At 36.0% G+C, this 26,080-nt stretch overlaps 1 protein-coding gene across 2 annotated transcripts in view; it reads left to right on the forward strand.

Annotated features, from left to right (window-relative positions):
• The window catches only part of NELL1 (neural EGFL like 1), a 1,037,291-nt gene that overhangs the window by 948,205 nt on the left and 63,006 nt on the right, over nt 1-26,080 (forward strand). Inside the window, exon 16 of one of the 2 annotated variants that reach the window (XM_049781002.1) lies at nt 10,837-10,977. The exons of the other annotated variant lie outside the window; for it this stretch is intronic. Within the exon in view, the coding sequence (XP_049636959.1) occupies nt 10,837-10,977 (141 nt within the window). The remainder of the gene's footprint in view (nt 1-10,836; nt 10,978-26,080) is intronic. 2 annotated transcript variants of the gene reach the window in all.

Genomic DNA, 26,080 nt, shown 5'->3' on the forward strand with positions numbered 1-26,080 from the left:
AAATAAGGCAAGTACTAATGACTCAAAGTCACAGAGGTAGGAAGAATTCTAGCCAGAATATGCACTCAAGAGGACATGACTATACACATTTGTCTCCTTTTTGCATTGAGAATTCTTTTAAGTAAAATTATTTTATAAGGGCATATATATTTACATATAAGTATATATTTATATATAGCATGTAGTTAGGGCATTTGCCTTGCATGCAGAAGGACGGTGGCTCGAATCTCCGCATCCCATATGATCCCCTGAGCCTGCCAGGAGCAATTTCTGAGCTCAGAGCCAGGAATAACCCCAGAGCGCTGCCAGTTGTGACCCCAAAACAAAAACAAACAAATAAACAAAAAGATTACTTTATAGCATCATATAGATTTCAAGTATATATGTCTGTTATTTGATGACAAATATATTACATTGTAACTGAATTTAATATATAATTTATATATAATATAATATATATTTCATAACATATATATTAATATATAATTTTTATTATTTCTGTGAAATTAACTTCTTGTACCCAATTTGTTTGCATTATATTCTTGCATCTCTTCTGGTACCACCACTTTGGTTTTATAGTATAAATGTTGATTTGTGTTTCATTTCATTATTTCTTCACATACCTTTATCTTCCACCTATGAATAAAAACATGACATTCATTATTTTTTTGCAGACATTTCTTTTCTTAAATTTATTGAATCATGCCTGGGGCAGGATTTTCAGCCGGCACGGGCTGGCTCCTGGCAGACCTCCGTATGCGCCAGGGGCCACTTGGCCCGGCCTAGGGTAGGGGGGCCCGGACCTGGGTCACCCCACCCCCCTCTCCCCCTTTCCTCCGGATCTCCAGGTGGGTTTCTGGGAGGACCTGATGGGGCACCCTGGGTTTTCCCCACTCCCAGGCAGCTCCTGAGATTGGCTTGGGGGGTGGTGTTTGATCTGTGGGGTGGCAGATAGCTGGTCAGTTATACTCAGGCTGTCACTGGCAATTTCATACTAGTCTACATGATGCAAACCGCGCGGGGGCGCCCTCCCAACCATCAGTACCGCAAATTTACCCTTCTTAACTTCAATAATACACAGTTCTAATCTCAGACCAAAGACATACAGTGGATCTAACAATCCCAGAACTATTTAGAAGGGCATAAATTGAACACATATATCTTTGAATATTTTATGTATATTTTCTTTAACAGCTGTAACTTTCTCTATATTCTTCTACCATGATGTTTCTATCCACTTTTCATCTTGTCTTTTCTTTGTAAGCTGTTCAATAAGGATTGTTGGTGGAACTGTCCCTCAGTTTAATGCCTATGATTGAACTATGTCATGGAAATTTCTGGTCTTGTTCCTATTGCCTCCAGATGCACCAATAATGCTTCATGGCATTGATCCTTCTTTGCATAGACACATTAAAATAGGAAGACACTATACCTACAGATAAGTTCTTATCTAATAAATCTCAGTACAATGTACCTTACACCCTGAACATCGATATAATGACATGGCACAGCCCTCAGAAGAATGGGCATCCTCCATTCATGCCAGAACCAGGCAAGCTATCTACAAAACATCCAAGGTCTTTTATAGCAACAGCTGGAAGCAGTCCTCTACCAGGAAAGACACTACCAAGGGTCTGACATCGACCTCTTAAAAAGAGACTTCTGTTTACACTGAGAAGACTTGACAACAACAACGACCTGCTCTACAGGACATGATTCTCTCTAGTGCCCCTTAAGTGTGAGGTGAAACGAGAGGATGCTCTGCACCATCCTGACTGCAATATGGGATATGCAGACTCCAGGACCTTTAATACAGAAGCATGATACCAACAACAGAGACTATGTGAGGAATGAAGGTGTATTGCCACTACAGACGATGACTTGGATTGGACAAACTAGTTTGCCTGGAGCCTAGAGTCAGTCCTGTGCCAGGAAACTTCAGGGGTAGGGTCTCCTTGTATTTAGACCATAATTTTTCTTTCCATGTCCCTTATATTTTGGTGGGCCTATGCAAACAAATGCCACTCTAACACCATTTTTTACTATTTTCCCTTGACTCCAATCCTTAAGAAAAACAACCCACTAAAACTTTTGAGGTTAACTTAAACTAGTAAGCATGTGCATGGAACTAGATAAATGTACTTTGCCCTCAATGTTTAAGGAGTTACATAAATCTAATCTCTTTGGATTATATTGTGTGCTGCTAAGAAATAGTATGTAATACAACTGGGGATTTGAGGGTCAAATTAATTGTATTGTACATGGGTTCAGTTTTGTTTTTCTTAATTTTCTTTGGTTGAAAGTTCAAGGCTGGGATATCATCGATGGGACTACTGAGAATTCTGCTTATGGGTGATTGGGCTTCCACTGTAACTTTACCCTGTCCTCTTTCTTTGCATCTTTGTTGTCATAATTAAAATTAAAAAGAAAAAAAATTTATTGAATCACTGTTAATCATGTTACAAACTTAATCATTATTGAGTTTCAGGCATACAGTGTTCCAACATAAATTTCTTCAATGTCAACTTTCTACCACCAAGGCTTCATTTTCTCTTCTGTCCCCCAGCCTGCCTCTATAGCAGGTACTGTTTCTTTTACTTTTAAGGCATTGTAGTTTACAATTGTATTACTGATAGGGTACCATGTATACCACTTATCTCATTTCAGTACCCAGTTCTCATCCAGGGTGACTTCTACTCTCAGTCTAATCATCCAGACTTATTCCACTTTACAAAATATCCTCAAGGTCTATCCATACTGAAAATGGGTGGATTTCATCACTTTTAATTTTTTTTTATTAATACCATTGTGAGTTACAGTCCTTCATAGCTGTATTTAAGGCAGATAGTGACAGTGTTTTAGGGCCATTCCCACCACCAGTACTGACATCCCTTCACCAAAGTTCTCAGCACACAGCTATACCTATATCCTTTACCCCCTGGTTTACCAGTCTAATAGGTCCACTTTTATGTTTAGATTATGATATTTTGGGTAACTTGATTTTATTATTTTAGAATATAATAAATAAATAAATATTTTTGTTGACTTTGGCTTGGGTATTTAGTTCTGACATTTTTTTTTACCCAGTACAAATGAGATCTCTTGGTCCCTGAGTCCCATTCACTTTTCATTTTTCTCAGTTTGTAGAAAGATGTAGAAATATGAGGTAAAACAAAATATTTCATGTCCCAAGGATCTATGAAAAAGGTGGAAGTACCTATTTAGGAGATATAAATAAATATGTAAAAATTAAGATATTTTTTGCATAGGTACAGCAAATGTTAGGAAAATTAGAGAGGAAACACCCTTGGCCTATAAAAAAAACAACAACAGGGTGTCTCTACCCATGAAGCATACTATCATAAGGCAAAGGCTCAGGCATACTAATTTTCCAATCCCAAGGTCTATCTGTACTTTTTATTTCAAAGTAGTGCCTCATAATATATAAAAGTCATATATTTTATCATTATTCCTTTAGTAGGAATTTCATGAATCCCCTAATCTTGAATATTTAAATAATATTATCATGAACACAGTAAGGCATATATATTCTTGAAATAGTGGTTTCACATCTCTCAAACAAAAACTAATAGTCAAATTTCTGAATCTAATTGATTTCTATTCTTAAAGTTTTGGATCTTTTTCCATATTGCTGCACAAATTTACAATTCTGCCAAACATGAATGAAGCCATTTTACTTCACAACTTCTGTATCAGATATATTTTGTTGTTTTGATAAACAGTCTGACTAATATAAGGTAATACCACAATGTAATTTTCTTTGAAATATTATATAGTAAATTATTTATTCTTGGAAAAGTTTAGATTATTTGTCCATTTTATGTATTCATCCCTTTGTGGATATATTATTTGTGAATATTCTTTTAGTAGTTTTATCATTTGTTTGATGAAAGATTTTGCCATTCAAAGATCTTTATTTCCATAGTTTATTATATTTATTTTCAATTTTGTCCTTCTTAACACTAAAAGAAGTCTATAAATAATCATTTACTACCTATGGAAATTTTACTGCTTATGTTTCCCTCTATGTAGCTTATTGTTTCTCTCTTACAAAGAAAGGAACCAATATCATACAGTAGAAATATAAAGGTCTCTTTTGTTCTCATAAAACTAAAAGCACATTTAAATAAATGTTTCAAACCATTATATCATATGCAAAATTTAACTAAATTAATTAAATAATAAAGTTCAGATTAGGATCCAAAAATACACAGAATTCAGGGCTGGAGTGGTGGTGCTAGAAGTAAAGTGTCTGCCTTGCAAGCGTTAGCCTAGGATTGACCAGCAGCGTCCCATATAGCACCCTCAAGCCAGCAGCGATTTCTGAGTGTATAGCCAGGAGTAACCCCTGAACATCAACAGGAGTGGCCCCAAAACAAACAAAAATATACAGAAGTAGCTATAATCAGGTTCTTATAGTTTATATAAAGTTAATTTTCACCACAAAACTTCTCCCAGTACTCTATTTGCTCAAATAATCAATGACTAATGATGATGTTTTTTCATTATAATTTTTAAATTTTGTATTGGGTTTTTGCCCTTTTCTTGTTTTTTTTTTTGTTTGTTTCTTTTGGGGTTTTTATTTTAGTCATATGTGCATTTTAGGCATATATGTGTATATATGTATATGTTTGTATAAGTATATATATGTATATATAAAGCTCTGGATTAAGCCCAGTCTTTTTTTCTTTATGTGAAAGAGAACCTATCAAAACCCCTAAGAGAATATGGATTAGTAATAAAGTCTTTAACAAACAATAACAGATAAAATAATTTTTTGCCCATAAAATGAACCTGTGGAAGAAAAACTTTTGTGATTTTGGGGGGTTAAGTGCCATATCCTGTGATATTAGGGGTTGGAACTGCACTCAGGAATCACTCTTTGTAGTGCTTGTGGGACCACATAAGATGCCAGGGATCAAATTTGTGTCAACCACATGCAAGAAAATGCATGACATTCATGCCCTTGCACAAAATCTACAAACAAAATTTCTGACACTTCTTGCCATGCACCTGGGCTTCCTGTGTATATTTCTTATGTGACATAAAAATAAGGCATGGAAGCTTATATAAAAATTTTATGTGAACTTTATTGGGATTATAATAGCTTTAATACTCAATCCAAGTTACATAGCCTCATTGTTAATCCTTAGGAGCCCAAGAAGAATAAGAGGTAAAACTATTCTATTTCCATTTAAGACTCTTAATTTTGAGAGTCACTTTGTTTTCCTCAAACATTTTGATTGTGATGGCATAAATACAATCTTATCATTGATAAACATAGTAATCAGGTTGTAATATGCTGACTTAATGAAACTGATTCCACTTTATTAAGTTTGTGTGTAATATTTTTGGAGGAATCATTTTTATTTTGGTACCCAAGCATGATTTTACAACGCAAAACACCTTTCTTTAGGATGTAAAATCTTGAGTTTTCCACCCTCCCCTGCCTCACATATGGTAAATGCAGTGGCTGCAACTCTGCTTTCTGGGACTCCCCAGGCCATACCAACATGTCTCATTTGTGGTACACTGCAAACATATATGTGAACATATTGCAACTGAAGTCTGAAACTCCCTAAAAAGACCACAATAAACAATGAATGAGCACTGACTTCTGTTAAGAGAGCAATCTCTAGTGAGCAAAACAATCTTCATGTGCCCACAGGCACTATAACTTAAAGGAGTATAACCTCCAGCAGCACATTTGCAGGCAGAATTTAAGTTGTGTCCCACCTTGGTAAGCACCAGAGTCAAGTTGCAATAACCACAATTGCAGCAGAAACAAAAGAAACAGAAGGAATAAAATGTAATCCATACTATATAGAATATAATATTTTATTTCGGGTGTTAAAATTATCTCTCACTCCTACCTTAATTATTAATTTAAAAGTAACAGTAACATGATTTTATTATACTTTTTAGCAGTCATATATCACTCAAAGTTATTTTATTATACAATAAGAAGCTTAATACATACATTTTTGTTATAGGGATTTTTTTTCAATAGTCCTATAAAGTTTGAAGTTATTTTTTTAAATTTACAGATAGGAATGTGTATTAGAATGTTGGTGAACATGAGCTTGAAGGCATTTGTATTTTCCAAGCTCACGTTCTTTACCATTGGGTGTCATTTTACATTCTGGAGTGCAGGAGGCTAATCTTTTCATCTCTGCATCAAAGGTTTTAATATAATGCTCCATATATTTGTGCCCAATAAGCCTTCATTGAATCAATGAAAGAATCAAAAGATTTTCTCATGACTCAACCTCCTGACGCTTCAAATCTTTAGCAACAAATGTAATCCGATTGTAACTCAGACCACTGCTTCACTGAAACTTGAACCAAAGAAGGTGTAACACACAGAATCTGGAAATAAGTTTTAAGGAAAACGGTATTGTTTTGTTTATTCTCAAATAACAAATCCAAGAAGGAACATATCAGAAAAAGGTGACTTACTCAGGAGACTATCTAACTAAAATTTCCCAAGAATTCAATGATTCTTTGCATATTATGTATTAGCAAAGTTCAGTAGATTCCAAATAGAAATCAATATGTTGTTTATACACATCAAATATTAAAGAATGGGAAGAGACATGTTTCTCCTGTGAATTCAAAATCCAAGGCAAAGACAAGATTCTTTAGTAAAGACTATCATAGCATCATATATTTTTTGATATTTTACTACCTGGAAAAGTTCTCTATATTACTCTTAGAAACAAAGCATTAAACATAAAATATTTTTGGTACCAGAGAGACAGTACGGTGAACAAGGTGCTTAATTTGCAAGCAGCTGACCAAGGTTTGGTACCTGGCACCACCTTTGGACTCCGAACTCTGCCATGAGTGACCCTGGGCCACAGCGACAGGAATAAACTTGAGCACATCTGGGTATTGCTAAAAACTAAACAAAAATAAATAAATAAATAAATAAAAATTAAACATACTGCTTTCTATCTTTTAAAGGTAAAAACAAGCTAAAAATAATCTTACTTCATTTTATGAGTTGATATTTTATCTTTGTGATTTTTCAGAAGTAAGACATTTTGTTGCAGTAATAGAGTATTAAAATATTTTAATTTTCTTTTAAATAAACTGCCATTAAGTTTTTTATTCATTCATTCCCACAAACTTTTATTGTACTTTCTTATTGTATAGTGTGAACACCAGAAATTATTCCAAAGTTATTTTCTTTATTCTTGAAGAATTTTCATTTGATTAAACACTCAAAGAGGAAGTATCAAAGAGAATTTTGCTTAAATATATGTGTCTAAATAGAAACAGAACCATTAGCTGAGGGAGGACCTGAAGGGAGGAGTTAGAATAGGTGATAATTTTGCGGTCTTAAAAATGAGTATACCTTTTTTTCTCTAACTCTGTATTTCAGGAATTATGTTTTCTTTCTTTTGTATATACAACTCAAAAGTTATCCTTGATACATATTTAGCCCAACAAATATTTGTTTATATTTAATAAATGTACTTGTATAAATTTTCCTTTCTTGATAGATATATCTATTTATATGATTGTTATGGTAGAAAATTGATGAAGGCAAGTTCAAGTTTATTCTCCACCTAATTTTACTTTCTGTTATTTGTGTATTTAAGTTATAATGTGGATCATCAAGTAGCAAGTTCTCTGGACTAGAGATACAGGAATGCCCAAGATGGATTCTATATTCAGGAATCACCTGAATACCTTGTTTCCTCTGCTACATGTTTAGGTCTGCAATAGATTCAACCTGGATTTAACCAAAATCTTACTTAGTACATGGAATAAAAAAGAAGAATATATTTGCCTACCTGTTTTCTTTGGGATGACTGGTATATTGGTGTTTCATACATAAACAGACTGCTATCTAGCAGAATTCATTGAGATAATCAGATTTTACAGTGAACTCACAGAAACCCCATTCCCAGAGCATCTCTATTTTTTTTTTTTTTGCTTGCCTGTAGGGAATACTGATCAGGATAAACAAACATCTCAGGACAAAGGCAGCAATGTCCTATTTGTAATTTTTAAAGTTCTCAAAGTGTCACTCAAAAATGCCCTCAGTGTTTTTGGTATGTGTATCTGTGGTGGTTGCTTTTCCTGTTGTTATTACTATTATTATACTGAAGAAAATTCCAGTTTTAGGAACACTATCAAGTGCATCTGAAAAGTCTAGTATCAACTGTCAACTTTGTAGAGTAGAATAGCATAGTTTTAATATTAGGGCCACTGTAGTGTGGAACCCTAGACAGTCAGAGAAAATGTCTGGAAAATATTTTGGGAAACCCAGCTCTTCAGACAAGGTGTATAACCATTACTTTTCTTTTTTTCTTTTTTTTAAACAACTTTATTATATACATGATTGTGTTTGGGTTTCAGTCATGTAAAGAGCATCACTCATCACCAGTGCAACATTCCCATCACCAATGTCCCAAATCTCCCTCCTCCCCACCCAACCCCCACCTGTACTCTAGACAGGCTTTCTATTTCCCTCGTACATTCTCATTATTAGGATAGTTCAAAATGTAGTTTTTATTTCTCTAACTAAACTCATCCCTGTTTGTGGTGAGCTTCATGAGGTGAGCTGGGACTTCCAGCTCTTTTCCTTTCGTCTTTGAAAGTTGTTATTGCAAGAATGTCTTTCATTTTTCTTAAAACCTATAGATGAGTGAGACCATTCTGCATCTTTCTCTCTCTCTCTGACTTATTTCACTCAGCATAATAGATTCCATCTACATCCATATATAGGAAAATTTCATGACTTCATCTCTCCTGATGGCTGCATAATATTCCATTGTGTATATGTACCACAGTTTCTTTAGCCATTCTTCTGTTGAAGGGTATCTTGCCTCTTTCCAGAGTCTTGCTATGGTAAATAGTGCTGCAATGAATATAGGTGAAAGGAAGGAATTTTTGTATTGCATCCTAATTGGTTTCTCCAAACCTGCCAGTAGTGATTTATGAACAGAGAGGCAGGTGTAATCCCTGAGTGCTGCTTGGTGTGGCCTCCAAAACAAAGCAAACCAAAAAATGATTTTTAGATAAAAGTAAATCTTGCAAACACATTTACTAATATAATGAGCTACATTTTTTCCTCTTCTCTTTTGACTTCAAAGGGATGGTGTCATGTATAGACTGATGATAGTCAGTGTATAGATAGTCATGTATAGATAGTCAAAATAATAGATCATGGTTGCACCTGAGCTAAATTTTTCTGTTTGTGTTGAAAAAACATTTTATTTATTAGATGTATATCTCAGTATTAATTAGATGTCTAATTCCATAAAGCTGCTATAGTTCAAATATTTCCATAATAACTAAAGAATTTCCAGCTAAGAATTGTGGTCTTCAAAGAAATAATTATGTGGAGAGGTCCTCTAAGAACAAATTAACCCTGATATGAAATTGACATCACTTGCTTTCTGCAATTGCGTTGACCTCTGTTTGCTCAGAGCCAACCCTGTGGACTCAAGACTCTATGTATGATCAAGATGTTTGTTGACTAGGCATAACATTATACTGAGTGAAATGAGTCAGAGAGTGAGAAATAGATATTGAATAATCTCCCTCATTTGTAGGATATAGGAAAAATTAGAGATAACACGGCAATTATATCCAGAGACAATAGAGACAAGAGCCAGGAGGACCAGTCCACAGTAAGAAGCTTGCCATAAGTAGTGGACCAGTGTAGTCAGGTAGAGAAGGGTCCATTATGACAATGATAGTTGGAACTGATACTCGGAACATGAATTGTGTGCTGAATAGAGTTAATGAGATGCATATGGTTCTCCTTCATTATTAACAGTGCAAATCACAATATCAAAAACAAAGATTATGAAAAGACAGTGTGTGTGTAAAAGGGAAGAAAAATATCTGCTTCAGAGGCAAGAAGGGGTGGGAAGGAGAGAGAGTTAGACAAGTATAATATCTGTTCCATAGGCAGGCAGAGGGGAGGATGAGAAGGAACCTGGAGACACTGATGCAGGTTAATATGCACTGTTTACGTATGGTATACATTGTATGACAGAAACTCAGTCATGAATATCATTGTAACCATGTTGCTTAAATTAAAATAATGTAAGATGTTTATTGATTCTAACAAACTGGATTCTAGAACAATTAGAGCTCAGAAAACTTCTTTTCATCAGGAATCTCTTAAGAACAGGAATCTCTGATTAATTATTGGTTGTCTTTAACTCTACTAGTTACAGTGGTTATTCTCACCCTGTTCTTCCAAAAATACAAGTTTCACAGGTTATTAAAGATATGGCAAGAAAAATATTTCCTACCAAATAAATTTAAGAAATATCAAATCATCTCTCAAATTTTACAGGGCATATAAGTAGAATGAATCTTTGAAATTGCAGTGTTAAAAATATAATAACACAATTATACCCACAGCTTCCAAATTATTTACTCATCAGTAAATATTCCAAACAAATTTTTGCTGTTGTTTGAAAATTTCTATGTTGGGAGATATGATGTCATAGAGAAGTTGTATGCACCTAATAAATATCAAAATACTGGCAGCATCTTCAATTTATATTTTGATGATTTAGAAGTTTCCCCAGTAAATATTGGGGATATCTTTTAGGGATATCTTCATGACCATCCACTCACATTCATTGTTCAGTATATTTCATACCAGATTTCTGGCTTTCTCAAGTAAAGCTTTGAATCAGATAAAAACTAGGAGCTAGTTATTTTAGATGACTAGCCAGTTTTTATTGATTTGTTGACACAAACATGTCTTGGGTATTTACTGAAAGGTTAGTGTCAAAAGAAATTAATGTCCTGGTGGGCTTGTGTTTTTCTCTGAGGCAGATATTGATGAATGTTCAGAGGGAATCATTGAGTGCCACAACCATTCCCGCTGCGTTAACCTGCCAGGGTGGTACCACTGTGAGTGCAGAAGCGGTTTCCATGACGATGGGAGCTATTCACTGACCGGGGAATCCTGTATTGGTAAGCAGCTTTCAGAAATGCCCTCCATCCATTTGGACCTTTGCAAAATGGGCAGTCTGCTTTATTATTCTGTTCAGATGTTAGGGTTCAGTAAGATCACTCCCCAGTGGAAGTCATCAGTTTTTACATTTCTCTCAACAAATCAGGATTAGATCAGTTATTATGCAGTGTCTAATAGTAATATTTTTATACAGAGATTGGGGCAGTTAGAAGAACAAAGCCTAGGTCTGGCATTTAGTTCTTTCTAAGAAAAATCATTATGGCTTGCTAAAATTTTTTAACAGGTTGAGAAGCAGCTATGAAACAGACAAAGTATTACTATAACTAGAAAAGTTAGTTTAAATCCAAGCCATTGTCATGAGTCTTCACAATTTATTAAAAATTCATTTATGAATAAAAATTGTATTAGTAGTATTGTTTTATTTTAAAGTAGTTTTAGGGTTTAAACAATAGCTTTAGGAATCACTGAAATATATATTCAAATATTATATAAACTTTGATTCAAATACACATTATTTTTGTTCTTACTATCACTATCCTCTCTACATGCTCACTTCAATCCCTGATATTTGGATGATACTGCTAAATGCTGAAAAGCACAAATAAACTGTTTAAGTCTATAAGTTTCATTAAATCTAAACAACTTTTCAATTATAAAATTATTTCAGTACAAATTTGGACAACAGGTTGTGGACTCAGCTGAATTCTCAATGCTGGTAGATGGAGAGGGTGAGCCATCTGACCATGTGTTCACAATTTTCAGACTGCTGAACTAGGAAGTGGATTTTACTGTGTTTAAAATTTGGGGTGTGTGTGCTTGGGGGTTTAGGAACTCACCTGACTGTGCTCAGGATGTACTCGGCTCTATGATTAGGATTACTCTGTGATGGAGCCAGTGGACTATACGAGTTCCTGGATGAGCCTCGTTTGGGCACAAGCGAAGTGACTTACCATCTTTACTATCTATCAGCTTCTTCTTTATTTTAAATGATGCTTCTGGTATCTAGTAAGTTTTTCTTACTACAACTTCTCTCTTGAGGATGCCTTAAACAATTAAGAATTAGGGAACAAAAAGTGTAGCGTTTAGCTTGCCCTTTACAAAGACATAAAAAGCAATTGAGAGAAAGGTAGTGTTGTTAAAAGTATGCAATCTGGAGCCATATTTGAAATGGAATATTTGGGGGCACAATCTTTTCTGATTAGTACCTCAGTTGTTTCATCTAAAGATATAAAAATGGAGCCAGAGAAGTTCCTGTTCAGCTCAACATGAAGATGCTGAGAATTTATTGAATTAGTTTATGTTAAATAAAATGCTTATTAAGTGTTAGAATTATCTGAAATATTTGTGCATCTTTATCATCCTCCCCCAACTTCCATTTATTGTTAAGTATTGTAATGTTAGTGAGAAATTTGTGTTTACTTATGTCTTTTTTTTTTTTTTAACCTAATTCTTTTTTTTTTTTTTTAATTTTTTTTTTATTTAAACACCTTGATTACATACATGATTGTGTTTGGGTTTCAGTCATAAAAGGAACACCACCCATCACCAGTGCAACATTCCCATCACCCAAGTCCCAAATCACCCTCCTCCCCACCCAACCCCCGCCTGTACCCTAAACAGGCTCTACATTTCCCTCATACATTCTCAATATTAGGACAGTTCAAAATGTAGTTATTTCTCTAACTAAACTCATCACTCTTTGTGGTGAGCTTCCTGAGGTGAGCTGGAACTTCCAGCTCTTTTCTCTTTTGTGTCTGAAAATTATTATTACAAGGGTGTCTTTCATTTTTCTTAAAACCCATAGATGAGTGAGACCATTCTGCGTTTTTCTCTCTCTCTCTGACTTATTTCACTCAGCATAATAGATTCCATGTACATCCATGTATAGGAAAATTTCATGACTTCATCTCTCCTGACAGCTGCATAATATTCCATTGTGTATATGTACCACAGTTTCTTTAGCCATTCATCTGTTGAAGGGCATCTTGGTTGTTTCCAGAGTCTTGCTATGGTAAATAGAGCTGCAATGAATATAGGTGTAAGGAAGGGGTTTTTGTATTGTATTTTTGTGTTCCTAGGGTATATTCCTAGGAGTGGTATAGCTGGATCGTATGGGAGCTCGATTTCCAGTTTTTGGAGGAATCTCCATATCGCTTTCCATAAAGGTTGAACTAGACAGCATTCCCACCAGCAGTGGATAAGAGTTCCTTTCTCTCCACATCCCCGCCAACACTGTTTATTCTCATTCTTTGTGATGTGTGCCATTCTCTGGGGTGTGAGGTGGTATCTCATCGTTGTTTTGATTTGCATCTCCCTGATGATTAGTGATGTGGAACATTTTTTCATGTGTCTTTTGGCCATGCGTATTTCTTCTTTGTCAAAGTGTCTGTTCATTTCTTCTCCCCATTTTTTGATGGGGTTAGATGTTTTTTTCTTGTAAAGTTCTGTCAGTGCCTTGTATATTTTGGAGATTAGCCCCTTATCTGATGGGTATTGGGTGAATAGTTTCTCCCACTCAGTGGGTGGCTCTTGTATCCTGGGCACTATTTCCTTTGAGGTGCAGAAGCTTCTCAGCTTAATATATTCCCATCTGTTAATCTCTGCTTTCACTTGCTTGGAGAGTGCAGTTTCCTCCTTGAAGATGCCTGTAATGTCCTGTAGTGTTTTGCCTATGTGCTGTTCTATATATCTTATGGTTTTGGGGCTGATATCGAGGTCTTTAATCCATTTGGATTTTACCTTTGTACATGATGTTAGCTGGGGGTCTAAGTTTAATTTTTTGCAAGTGGCTATCCAATTGTGCCAACACCACTTGTTGAAGAGGCTTTCCCTGCTCCATTTAGGATTTCCTGCTCCTTTATCAAAAATTAGATGGTTGTATCTCTGGGGAACATTTTCTGAGTATTCAAGCCTATTCCACTGATCTGAGGACCTATCCTTATTCCAATACCATGCTGTTTTGATAACTGTTGCTTTGTAGTACAGTTTAAAGTTGGGAAAAGTAATTCCTCCCATATTCTTTTTCCCAATGATTGCTTTAGCTATTCGAGGGTGTTTATTGTTCCAAATGAATTTCAAAAGTGTCTGATCCACTTCTTTGAAGAATGTCATGGGTATCTTTAGAGGGATGGCATTAAATCTGTATAATGCCTTGGGGAGTATTGACATTTTGATGATGTTAATCCTGCCAATCCATGAGCAGGGTATGTGTTTCCATTTCCGTGTGTCCTCTCTTATTTCTTGGAGCAGAGTTTTATAGTTTTCTTTGTATAGGTCCTTCACATATTTAGTCAAGTTGATTCCAAGATATTTGAGTTTGTGTGGTACTATTGTGAATGGGGTTGTTTTCTTAATGTCCATTTCTTCTTTATTACTGTTGGTGTATAGAAAGGCCATTGATTTTTGTGTGTTAATTTTGTAGCCTGCCACCTTGCTATATGAGTCTATTGTTTCTAGAAGCTTTTTGATAGAGTCTTTAGGGTTTTCTAAGTAGAGTATCATGTCATCTGCAAACAGTGAGAGCTTGACTTCTTCCTTTCCTATCTGGATTCCCTTGATATCCTTTTCTTGCCTAATCGCTATAGCAAGTACTTCCAGTGCTATGTTGAATAGGAGTGGTGAGAGAGGACAGCCTTGTCTTGTGCCAGAATTTAGAGGGAAGGCTTTCAGTTTTTCTCCATTGAGGATAATATTTGCCACTGGCTTGTGGTAGATGGCCTTCACTATATTGAGAAAGGTTCCCTCCATTCCCATCTTGCTGAGAGTTTTGATCAAGAATGGGTGTTGGACCTTATCAAATGCTTTCTCTGCATCTATTGATATGATCATGTGGTTTTTATTTTTCTTGTTATTGATGTTGTGTATTATGTTGATAGATTTACGGATGTTAAACCAGCCTTGCATTCCTGGGATGAAACCTACTTGATCGTAGTGGATGATCTTCTTAATGAGGCATTGAATCCTATTTGCCAGGATTTTGTTGAGGATCTTTGCATCTGCATTCATCAGTGATATTGGTCTGTAATTTTCTTTTTTGGTAGCGTCTCTGTCTGGTTTAGGTATCAAGGTGATGTTGGCTTCATAAAAGCTATTTGGAAGTGTTTCTGTTTGTTCAATTTCATGAAAGAGTCTTGCCAAGATTGGCAGTAGTTCCTCTTGGAAAGTTTGATAGAATTCATTAGTGAATCCATCTGGACCTGGGCTTTTGTTTTTCGGCAGACATTTGATTACTGTTTTAATTTCATCAATGGTGATGGGGGTGTTTAGATATGCTACATCCTCTTCCTTCAACCGTGGAAGATTATAAGAGTCCAAGAATTTATCCATTTCTTCCAGGTTCTCATTTTTAGTGGCGTAGAGTTTTTCAAAGTAGTTTCTGATTACCCTTTGAATCTCTGTCATATCAGTAGTGATCTCTCCCTTTTCATTCCTGATACGAGTTATCAAGTTTCTCTCTCTCTCTTTCTTTGTTAGGTTTGCCAGTGGTCTATCAATCTTGTTTATTTTTTCAAAGAACCAACTTCTGCTTTCGTTGATCTTTCGGATTGTTTTTTGAGTTTCCACTTCGTTGATTTCTGCTCTCAGCTTTGTTATTTCCTTCTGTCTTCCTGTTCTTGGGTCCTTTTGTTGAGCATTTTCTAGTTCTATTAGCTGTGTCATTAAGCTACTCAGGTAAGCTCCTTCTTCCTTCCTGATGTGTGCTTGCAAAGCTATAAATTTTCCTCTCAGTACTGCTTTTGCTGTGTCCCATAAGTTCTGAGAGTTTGTGTCTTTATTGTCATTTGTTTCCAGGAACCTTTTTATTTCCTCCTTGATTTCATCTCGGACCCACTGGTTATTGAGCATGAGGCTGTTTAACTTCCAGGTGTTAAAGTGTTTCTTCTGAGTCCCTTTGGAGTTCACAAATAATTTCAGAGCCTTGTGGTCAGCGAAGGTAGTCTGCAAAATTTCTATCCTCTTGATCTTATGGAGGTATGTTTTATGTGCCAGCATGTAGTCTATCCTGGAGAATGTCCCATGTACATTGGAGAAGAATGTGTATCCAGGTTTCTGGGGATGGAGTGTCCTATATATATCCACTAGGCCTCTTTCTTCCATTTCTCTCCTCAGGTCTAGTATATTCTTGTTGGGTTTCAGTCTGGTTGACCTGTCCAGTGTTGACAAAGCCGTGTTTAGGTCCCCCACAATTATTGTGTTGTTGTTGATATTATTTTTCAGATTTGTCAGCAGTTGTATTAAATATTTTGCTGGCCCCTCATTCGGTGCATATATGTTTAGGAGAGTGAATTCTTCCTGCTCTACGTACCCCTTGATTAATATAAAATGTCCGTCTTTGTCCCTTACAACCTTCCTGAGTATAAAGTTTGCATTATCTGATATTAGTATGGCCACTCCAGCTTTTTTATGGGTGTTGTTTGCTTGGATAACTTTTCTCCAGCCTTTTATTTTGAGTCTATGTTTGTTCTGACTATTCAGGTGCGTTTCTTGTAGGCAGCAGAAGGTTGGATTGAGTTTTTTGATCCATTTAGCCACTCTGTGTCTCTTAACTGGTGCATTTAGTCCATTGACGTTGAGAGAAAGAATTGTCCTGGGATTTAACGCCATCTTTATTTCAAAATTTGGTGTGTCTTTTGGGTAGTCTTGTCTTAGATTAGGTCTTTCAGTTTTTCTCTTAAGACTGGTTTTGTGTCTGTGAAGTTTCTGAGCTGTTTTTTGTCTGTGAAACCATGTATTCTTCCATCAAACCGGAAAGTGAGTTTTGCTGGGTATAGTATTCTGGGTGAAGCATTCATTTCATTCAGTCTTGTCACAATATCCCACCACTGCTTTCTGGCATTGAGCGTTTCTGGTGACAGGTCTGCTGTAAATCTCAGGGAAGCTTGCTTGAACATGATTTCCCCTTTTGATCTTGCTGTTTTCAGAATTCTGTCTCTATCTGTGGGATTTGTCATTGTGACTAGGATGTGTCTTGGGGTGGTTTTTCTGGGGTCTCTTTTGGTTGGTACTCTTCGGGCATGCAGGATTTGATCACATATATTCTTTAGCTCTGGGAGTTTCTCTTTAATGATGTTCTTGACCATTGATTCTTCCTGGAAATTTTCTTCCTGGGTCTCTGGGACTCCAATGATTCTTAAGTTGTTTCTGTTGATCTTATCATAGACTTCTATTTTCGTCTGTTCCCATTCTTTGACTAATTTTTCCATTGTCTGCTCATTTGCTTTAAGTTTTTTTTCCAATCTCTCCTGCTGTATGGAATTGTTATGTATCTCATCTTCCACAGCACCAAGTCTATTCTCAGCTTCTGATACCCTGTCCCAGAGCTTATCCATTTTGTCATTCACTTCGTTTACTGAGTTTTTCAGGCCTGTTAGTTGACATGTTATTTCAGTTTGGAGTTTTGTCATTTCTGCCTTCATATTTTCTTGGTTCTTATTAGTGTTCTGTTCAACTCGATCCATGGTTTCTTGGAGTCTGTTGAGCACCTTCCATATTGCTAGTCTAAAGTCCTTATCTGAGAGGTTGATTAGTTGTTCAGTCATTATCTGGTCCTCAGAATTGTCATCTTCATTCTCTATGTCTGATGCTGGCCTGCGCTGTTTCCCCATTGTCACATTTGTATTGTGGGTTTTTCTACGTGTTGTAGTGGTATTCATTGTCTATATGATGTAGGCAGCACACTCCTCTGGCTCCTCCCTTTCTGGATGGGCTGACTTGCCTCTAAGGGAGGGGAGTCCTCCGTGGATGAAGCCTCACACTGGGTCAAATCTTAGGCCCGAGCATGTAACAGAGAAGACAGTCCAGAGAGAAATGTTTGCTTCTGTGATATAGCGCCGTTCTTAGTGTGATTTTTCCTTCTTGTTGCAATGGAGTTCTTTCCTTAGAAAGAGTGCACGGCCGCGTAGCGAAGCGGAGCGGCCGTGCTCCTCTGAGCCTCTTTTTGCCCCACTCGCAAGAGTTTCACGCAAGAGGACAGTAGACAGACATAGACAGGTCACACTCACAGTCTTTCACAGCTGAGCCCCACTGGGCCGGTGTACTTTCGCGGATTTTCCCCGCCTGGTGTCACACACAGGGAGCCAGCTTTTGCAAAGGATAGCCAGTTTTTATGCTCTGAAGTCCCTCCCTGAAAATGGCGTCTGGGCGAGCGAGGTTTCTGGAGGCTCTTTTTGCCCCACTCGCAAGAGTTTCACGCAAGAGGACAGTAGACAGACATAGACAGGTCACACTCACAGTCTTTCACAGCTGAGCCCCACTGGGCCGGTGTACTTTCGCGGATTTTCCCCGCCTGGTGTCACACACAGGGAGCCAGCTTTTGCAAAGGATAGCCGGCTTTTATGCTCTGAAGTCCCTCCCTGAAAATGGCGTCTGGGCGAGCGAGGTTTCTGGAGGCTCTTTTTGCCCCACTCGCAAGAGTTTCACGCAAGAGGACAGTAGACAGACATAGACAGGTCACACTCACAGTCTTTCACAGCTGAGCCCCACTGGGCCGGTGTACTTTCGCGGATTTTCCCCGCCTGGTGTCACACACAGGGAGCCCTACTTATGTCTTGACTTAGACCAGAGACATTGATGTGTATAACTCAGTGTAAACAGATGCTATATAAATAGAAAAATGTATTTGTTGAGAAAAGAAAATAGCTATCTCATAATATTAATGCATGGTATTAAATTGGAAGGGTAAATAATATTATTTCAAATGTTTCACTTAAACTCATTAAATGGGGCACTTCATTTATAGCACATATGTGACCTTAGAGATCACCTAATAGACTCAAGTTTAAGTATGTGCATATGGCATCTGTGTTTCATCCTTTTGTTCCTTTGCACATGATATCACTCTGGCTGAAATAGAATATTAGAATACATCAAAGATATAGCTCCTTTTCTTTGATTATCATTATTCACATATGGTTCTGTTCACTTCCCTAAATTTAGCTCATTTTTCATCAGGTCCTCATAAAGCATTCTTTGATGTCTTTTCAAAATAAAATTCTTTGAAATAGATTTCTTTCTAACTCTAGAACTACCCCATTCACTATTTCAATATTTTACTTGTTATAACTGCACAGTATATTTTTTCTGACTAGACAGTGAACACAAAGGAGCTTTATTTATCGCTGTCTCTCCCGTGAGACCTTTGGTTGATAGTGTCCAATAAGAGAGAAAATACAATTGCAGCGATAGAGCAATAGTATAGTGAGTAAGATACTTGCTTGCTGACCTGGGTTCTATTCCAAGTACCCCATATTATCCCTCTAGCCCATTAGCAATATTATCCCTTTGAGCATAGAATCAAAAGTAATACCTAAGAAACACCAGGTGTGGCCCAAAAGTATTTAAAGAGAAGAAAATAAAATGGATAAGTTAGATCAGTGAAGTGTAAATGAGAAAGATTGCAGCCTCAGGAAGGATATCTACCATCTCCTTCAATATCTACTTCAGTCATGAGAAAGTACCTGAGTAAATTCGGACCGATGAGAATCTGCAATAAGCACTTGAATTACATAGACCTTACATCTCATTAGCTCTACTAAGCAGATGCCAAACTGTACCTGAGTTTTACTTGTTTGCCCTGTGTGGAAAATGACCATGTCATCTAATTTCTCAAGGAGCCATGAAACTCAGATTTGAGGCAGGTATTGGTTTTTTGCCAGAAATTTAGTCAGTCTTATATTCTGCTCAGAATTTCCAGGCTCAATAAATTCCCTCACAATGAAGAATTTCAGGAAGAAAAAAAAATTGAAATAAAGCAATTTGCTTTAGGGGTTATTTAGAGGGAATTGGGTGGGAAACAGAGAGATGGAGGCATTCTAGTGAAAATAGACTTCTCCAGAGAGAAAAAGAACTGGGAATAACCATTTCTGATGAAAATATGGCTACCCTTTCCCAAATGTGAATCTTTGAAAAAGTTGGTCTTAGAAGTATGTGCCCATCATCTCACTCATCTATGGATTTTAAGAAAAATGAAAGACATTCTTGCAATAATAATTTTGAGACACAGAAGAGAAAAGGGCTGGAAGCTACAGCTCACCTCATGAAGCTCACCACACACAGGGATGAGTTTAGTTAGAGAAATAACTACGTTTTGAACTATCCTAATAATGAGAATGTGTATGAGGGAAATAGAAAGCCTGTCTAGAGTACAGGCGGGGTTTGGGTGGAGAGGAGGGAGATTTGGGACATTGGTGATGGGAATGTTGCACTGGTGATGGGTGGTGTTCTTTACATGACTGAAACCCAAACACAATTATGTATGTAATCAAGGTGTTTAATAAAAATAAATAAAAAATTTCAAATGGTGAAAAAAAAAGAAGTATGTGTCCAAACTAGCCCCACATGGGGCTTTCTATGTAGAAAAAAATCCATTACTAAGGCATCATTAAGAGAAGGAACTTGAAACTTTTACTGGTTCTCCTTTGTGTTTTTGTCAAAATTCTTTTTCTTGAATTTTTCCTAAAGTGTAATCTAGTCTTTTCTGTGCTGTTTCTAGTATCAGAGAGTCTTTTCAGACCTTAGTTCTTTTGTACACAGAGAGAATCTGCTCTTAATACTATTTGCTACTTTTGAGCTAGTGAGAAAGTAACTACTTTAAATCTTACCTTGGTTTTATTACTTCCTAAGTGTTCATTGCTAGGGACACCAGTATTTACCTGTCTGCTTCACAACCACTTCATGTTCCTCTTTCAAAAAAAAAACCTCAAATATCAAGAATTTACATGTTGAATACTCAATGCCATGTGAGTGTCATGCAAGGTAGGGGATGCTTGGGCTCCCCAAAGAGGTACAATTTTCTCCATATACTGATTCCATAATCTGCACCAGAAATTTTCAGCAACAGGACACCTTGATAAAAAAAGTTTTCACTAAAGGCATTTCAGTTTGCATACTTGTTCATCCAAACTCCTTTCATTTCTACTTTTAGAAAGAGAGTTGTAAATTATTCTTAATAAGAACAGAAAATTGACCCTCTTGCAGTTTTTATTTTATTTTTGATATTTGAGTACTCTTTTCAGAATCTTTCGTGTTAAAACAAATAAATCAGACCCTATTACTTTTTCGTTATGGGATTCTCATGGCTTCCAGTGGGAGTCAAATAAATTTTGAATATATCCGTGTAGTCCTAGATGTTCTAGGGATATGATTTTTGTAGTTTTTTTAAAATCTTTTCCTACCGTAATTGTTACAATAAACCTATCCAATTTCAGTCTTTGCTTTTGCTGTCTTCTATGATTAAAACACTCAATATCATACTTTCATCGATTTTCTCTTGTTTTATTTAATTTTCAGCTCAAATGCACATTTTTTTAAGGAGACTCTACCTGACCATTTTCATTTTGTCTGAAGTTGTCATATCCTTCTCTCATTGGTTCATTAATTCTCTCTCACACACATCTTCAGTGCTATTTTTTATTCTCAAATTACTGTGCACATACAATAATCTTACTGACAGAAGTCTACAGATTCTCTGAGGGCAGAGACTTGTCTGTAGGCATTCACTAGGCATCTCTACTACAATAGAGTTACGAAGAAGACATCGAGGATGTATATGTCAAATGATTTAAAGAACGGACAGCTAAAACTATGTAAAATCCTATTTGATTTTTATTTGGCTTTATATAACAAACTACGTAGATTGTGATATGTGATCTACAATGTCACATATTATAAAAAAAGGAGTGTCTTATTTCAGCAAAATAATTTTTTATTAAAACCATCATATAACCACTTGATAACTACTTCTTGAAAATGAATATGAACAAGACAAGATCTTTGTCCTTGATGTATTTGCAATCTGATATATTTCAATCATCGTACACTATCTTAATAGCACTGAGCAGTGGCAAATCAGAATAAATATTAAATAACCTCAGCTAGGAGTGCTTATGTTTGAAAGAAACAGCTGTATTTAAAAGCATCTTTTAAAAATTTTTAGTGGTCTTATAACATGTGCTCAGATGTGCTTTGTTCCCCCCAGAGAGTAGTAGAAATGGCATCTATTAAAATTCTAAAATATGACAGTGGTAGGCTTTTAGGATAACAGTCTCATGTCACTCCATCGCATTTTCTTTGTCATATGAGGATAATAATGCCTGCAGCCATTACTCTAACCATAGAACTTTTTTTTTTAATTTAGAGAAAAATAGCCCTGTGCAATATTTATTATTATATAAGCAAAAATGTTTAAGGCTTGCCTCATTCGGTTAATGTATGCCTTGACTGAAGGAATCACCAGACCAAAGCACTGCAGAAGTAAACAAAATCACCAGTCTTGAGTCTATTAGGTAGATATTTTCTCTCACTCACTTTCATTCTCTCTCCCCCAACTTCTCTCTTTCTTACATTCTCTCTTTCCCTCCTTTGTGTATATTTATAGATGGAAGAAAATGGGACATAAAGATAATTTTTCAACTAACTAGACTCTAGAAGATGGCTCAATGACTTAAGACATTTGCCCAGCAAATTCATACAGGGCCATTAAATCAAACTCTAATATTAACACTACTGTGTGTACTATCTGGCAACTCTTACTGCTGCAAGATCTGGAGTCCCTTGGGAGGGAAAAATTTACCAAGTCCTATTTGAATAGCTTCCTCATATGATATAGGCTTGATATTATTGTTGGGTACAATATACCCAACAACTGTTAGTTCTCAGTAATGCAAGTCTGTTCAGTTTTAATATAAAGTGAGCAACTGACTTTTTATTTAGTCATACTTACCTTGTTCATTTAGAAAAATGGAATAATGTATAATAAATAATGGCATCTAGAACAGGAGAAACTTATATATGTCATATGTGTATATCATAATATGTTCTATTTTGTTGATTAGAAACATTCACAAATAGGGGCCAAAGTGATCACACACAGCTGTAGGGCATTTGCCTTGCTGACCCAAGATGGACCTGATTTTGATCCCTGGAATCCCATATAGTCCCCCAAGCCAGAAGTAATTTCTGAGTGCAGAGCCAGGAGTAACCCCTGAGTGTCACCAGGTGAGGCCCAGAACAAAACAAAACAAAACAACAACAACAAATGAAACAAAGGAACATTCACAAATAATGTAAAAAAAAACACACAACCATCCTTATGAGACATAACACTTCCTGAACTCCCATTATTTCCTCCTTCAAAGGACATGTTTGGGTAGTACAGTTTTCAAGGTTAGAGAGTCTGCTCTCTATTTGCTAAAAATAGATTAGTAGGATTTTCTCTTTAGAATAGCTGTTTGATCAGTCATCAATATAAAGCACAATGTAAAATAAGCAGAAAAGGTTCCCGCCTTTGGTTCTCTGAGATAAAAGGTTTTTACTGGGGACCCAAGAGATAGCATGGAGGTAGAGCATTTGCCTTGCATGCAGAAGGACAGTGGTTTGAATCCCAGCATCCCATATGGTCCCCTGAGCCTGTCAGGAACGATTTCTGAGTGTAGAGCAGGAGAAACCCCTGAGCACTACCGGGTGTGACCCAAAAACAAAGAAAAATTATAATTGACAACTGTGTCCTGGCTGTGGCTAGCAGTCTAAGCATTATTTGGGTTCTGCTGTTACTCTCTAATGAATAGAGTAACAGTTGTGGAAATTTTTAAAGACAGTCCCTGGTTATGCATACTGTGACAAATTTGATAAGTAGTATGCAGTGATAAAATCTTAGTTCTAATAGTGTGGTTGTATCAGAGAAGCAGAGTTTACCTTCATTATAGTCAAGGGTTCTAATTTCAACTTTACTACCTTATAACTACGGTGTTTTGGGTAACGTATCTCAACTATTTTAAGCCTTAGGTCACTTAGTATTTGATGATTCAAATAATTGTGGTGGTAATTTTGTAAATAAGTGCTCATATATAGAACTAGCCTAGCAAATAGTATATTCAACATTAACCTTTTTCTGCCAGATGAAGAAAATAACAGTCATACTAATAAAAAATAGCATTCATTGAGAGATTACTTTGTGTCTGGCAAAATCTAAGCAATTTAGAAAATCGCCAACATTGTAAGTTTCTGTGGAATGTTCACGAAGATTAAATGAGCTGACTTTGGAAAGAGTCATCAGCACTAATGTGTTCTCAGTAGATGTTCATCACTGTCATTCATGAAACACCTGCACTCTATGTTGAAAGTAGTGCCGGTATTTTGTGCATTAGCTAGTTTAACTCTCATATCTGTATTTGTAAAAAATACCTTTTTCCTTTTATCACCATATTACTTTAAAAATAGGTGAAATTAATGTACAAATAATTATAGGAGCCCTTCTTACTCTTTAAACAGATGCTACCACACCATGCCCATGACCCATGCTCCAGTAAGTATCTATAAGCATCCAGTTGACTATCTGTACCCACTTCTCCCATGCTCTGTACTTATGTCTGATTAACAGTTTGTGGTCAGAGCTTGTGAGCTATTTTGGTTTTACTTGTTCATTATATTTTATATGATAGTGAAGACATCATATTAGAAATGATGAGAATAGATCTCAAGAATGAAAATAATTTATTCCAAATTCCACAGAAACCAGCTTTTGTGAGAGTTTGGTCCTAACATTTATGAATTTAATATTATAATAAGTATTGTTTTCTGTTCCTTTCCTCTTCCATTTCAAAAAACAACATTACATTTATTTGGAGGGATTTTGGGTCACACCCAGTGGCGTTCAGGAGTTACTTCTGACTCTGCACTCAGAAATTGCTCCTGGCAGGCACAGGGGATCATATGGGATGCTGGGTTTCAAACTGTCTTCTGTCCTGTATTGGCTGCTTGCAAGGCAACAAAAATCTACTGCAGTGCTATCTCTTCGGCCTTAACAACACTACATTTTTATGTATATCTCAATAATTTTACCTGGGAGAGGAAAGTGATAAAGACCAACAAACAGAGATGTAAAGAAAGCATCCAGATATCAGTGTTAAAGGAAAAGAGAAGAGAAACAAAGTGAATTTATATAGACAGGCACAATAATCTAATTGAACTGATAGCATTAAAAATTGTATGTGTTTTTCTGTGTGTATGTTTGGTGCTATGGGTATTGAACTTGGTCAGCCATAGTAAAGCAAGTGCTCTTCTTGATATACTGTCTCTCTGGCTCTTTGAGTAAATAATTTATCCACTAGGCTAATGACCGGTGCTTTTGACTTACCTTCCCACCAGTAGAAGTAGAATGTGAAGCTGGCAGGTTCTTGAATATCTTTATTGATACTGTGATTACTGATAATAATGGCCCCTGGCTCTCAATAGATGTTATTGCTTTCTTCGTAATTTTAGTCATATAAATCCAGAGTAGCTGAAGGAAATAAGAAAATGGGAAATTAGAAATATATGATTAATATGATAGGTAGAGTTAGAAATTGTTTTTTAAATAATTCATTTATTCTCTGATCCTTTAAAAGAGCATATTCAGTAAACACATATTCAACAAAGTTATTAAAATAAAATTACTTGACTTTTATAATGAGCATTAGAGATATTTATGAACATAATATAGAAGAAACCAAAAAAGAAGCATGTTTTATACAAATTGTTCTAATAAAAGGATGTCACAAAGGTTCAAATGTGCTTTTCCTCATTCCAGAGAATAGATATATTAGAAAGACTGTTAAATGAATATTTGTGAATTAAGCTAAAGTAACTAAAGAATAAACTAAAGATGTAGAAGCAAAGACACCAAGCTGTGACTTTCACTAAATTTTAACTATTTGCTGAACAATATGATACACCAGGTTTATATTACTGCCAACTAAATATTAACTATTTTTTGTATAGGTAACATTTAGTAGATACTTGTTGACTTTAAAATATACGCAAATTTTAAATTTTGTAAATTAAGGCATCGTGCTTTACAAAGTTGTTCATAATAGAGTTTCAGGCATACGATGTTCCAACTTTTACCTAAGTATTAATATTTTGCTATGTGAGAGCCGACATCAAAGCAGATGCCACCTGGCCAATTAACTTTATAAATATAATTATAATTGCTCTTAAGTATATAGGAATATATTTTGAATAATGAGAAAACATAAGTTGTCTAGCACAAATTTGCCACATGTCATTTACAAGGGAAGAAATGGGACACATTAGTTCTTAGAGTTTCCTGCTATTTATAAGTTCAGC

The sequence above is a fragment of the Suncus etruscus genome, chromosome 9, assembly GCF_024139225.1.
Source record: "Suncus etruscus isolate mSunEtr1 chromosome 9, mSunEtr1.pri.cur, whole genome shotgun sequence".
NCBI classification, from domain to species: domain Eukaryota; kingdom Metazoa; phylum Chordata; class Mammalia; order Eulipotyphla; family Soricidae; genus Suncus; species Suncus etruscus.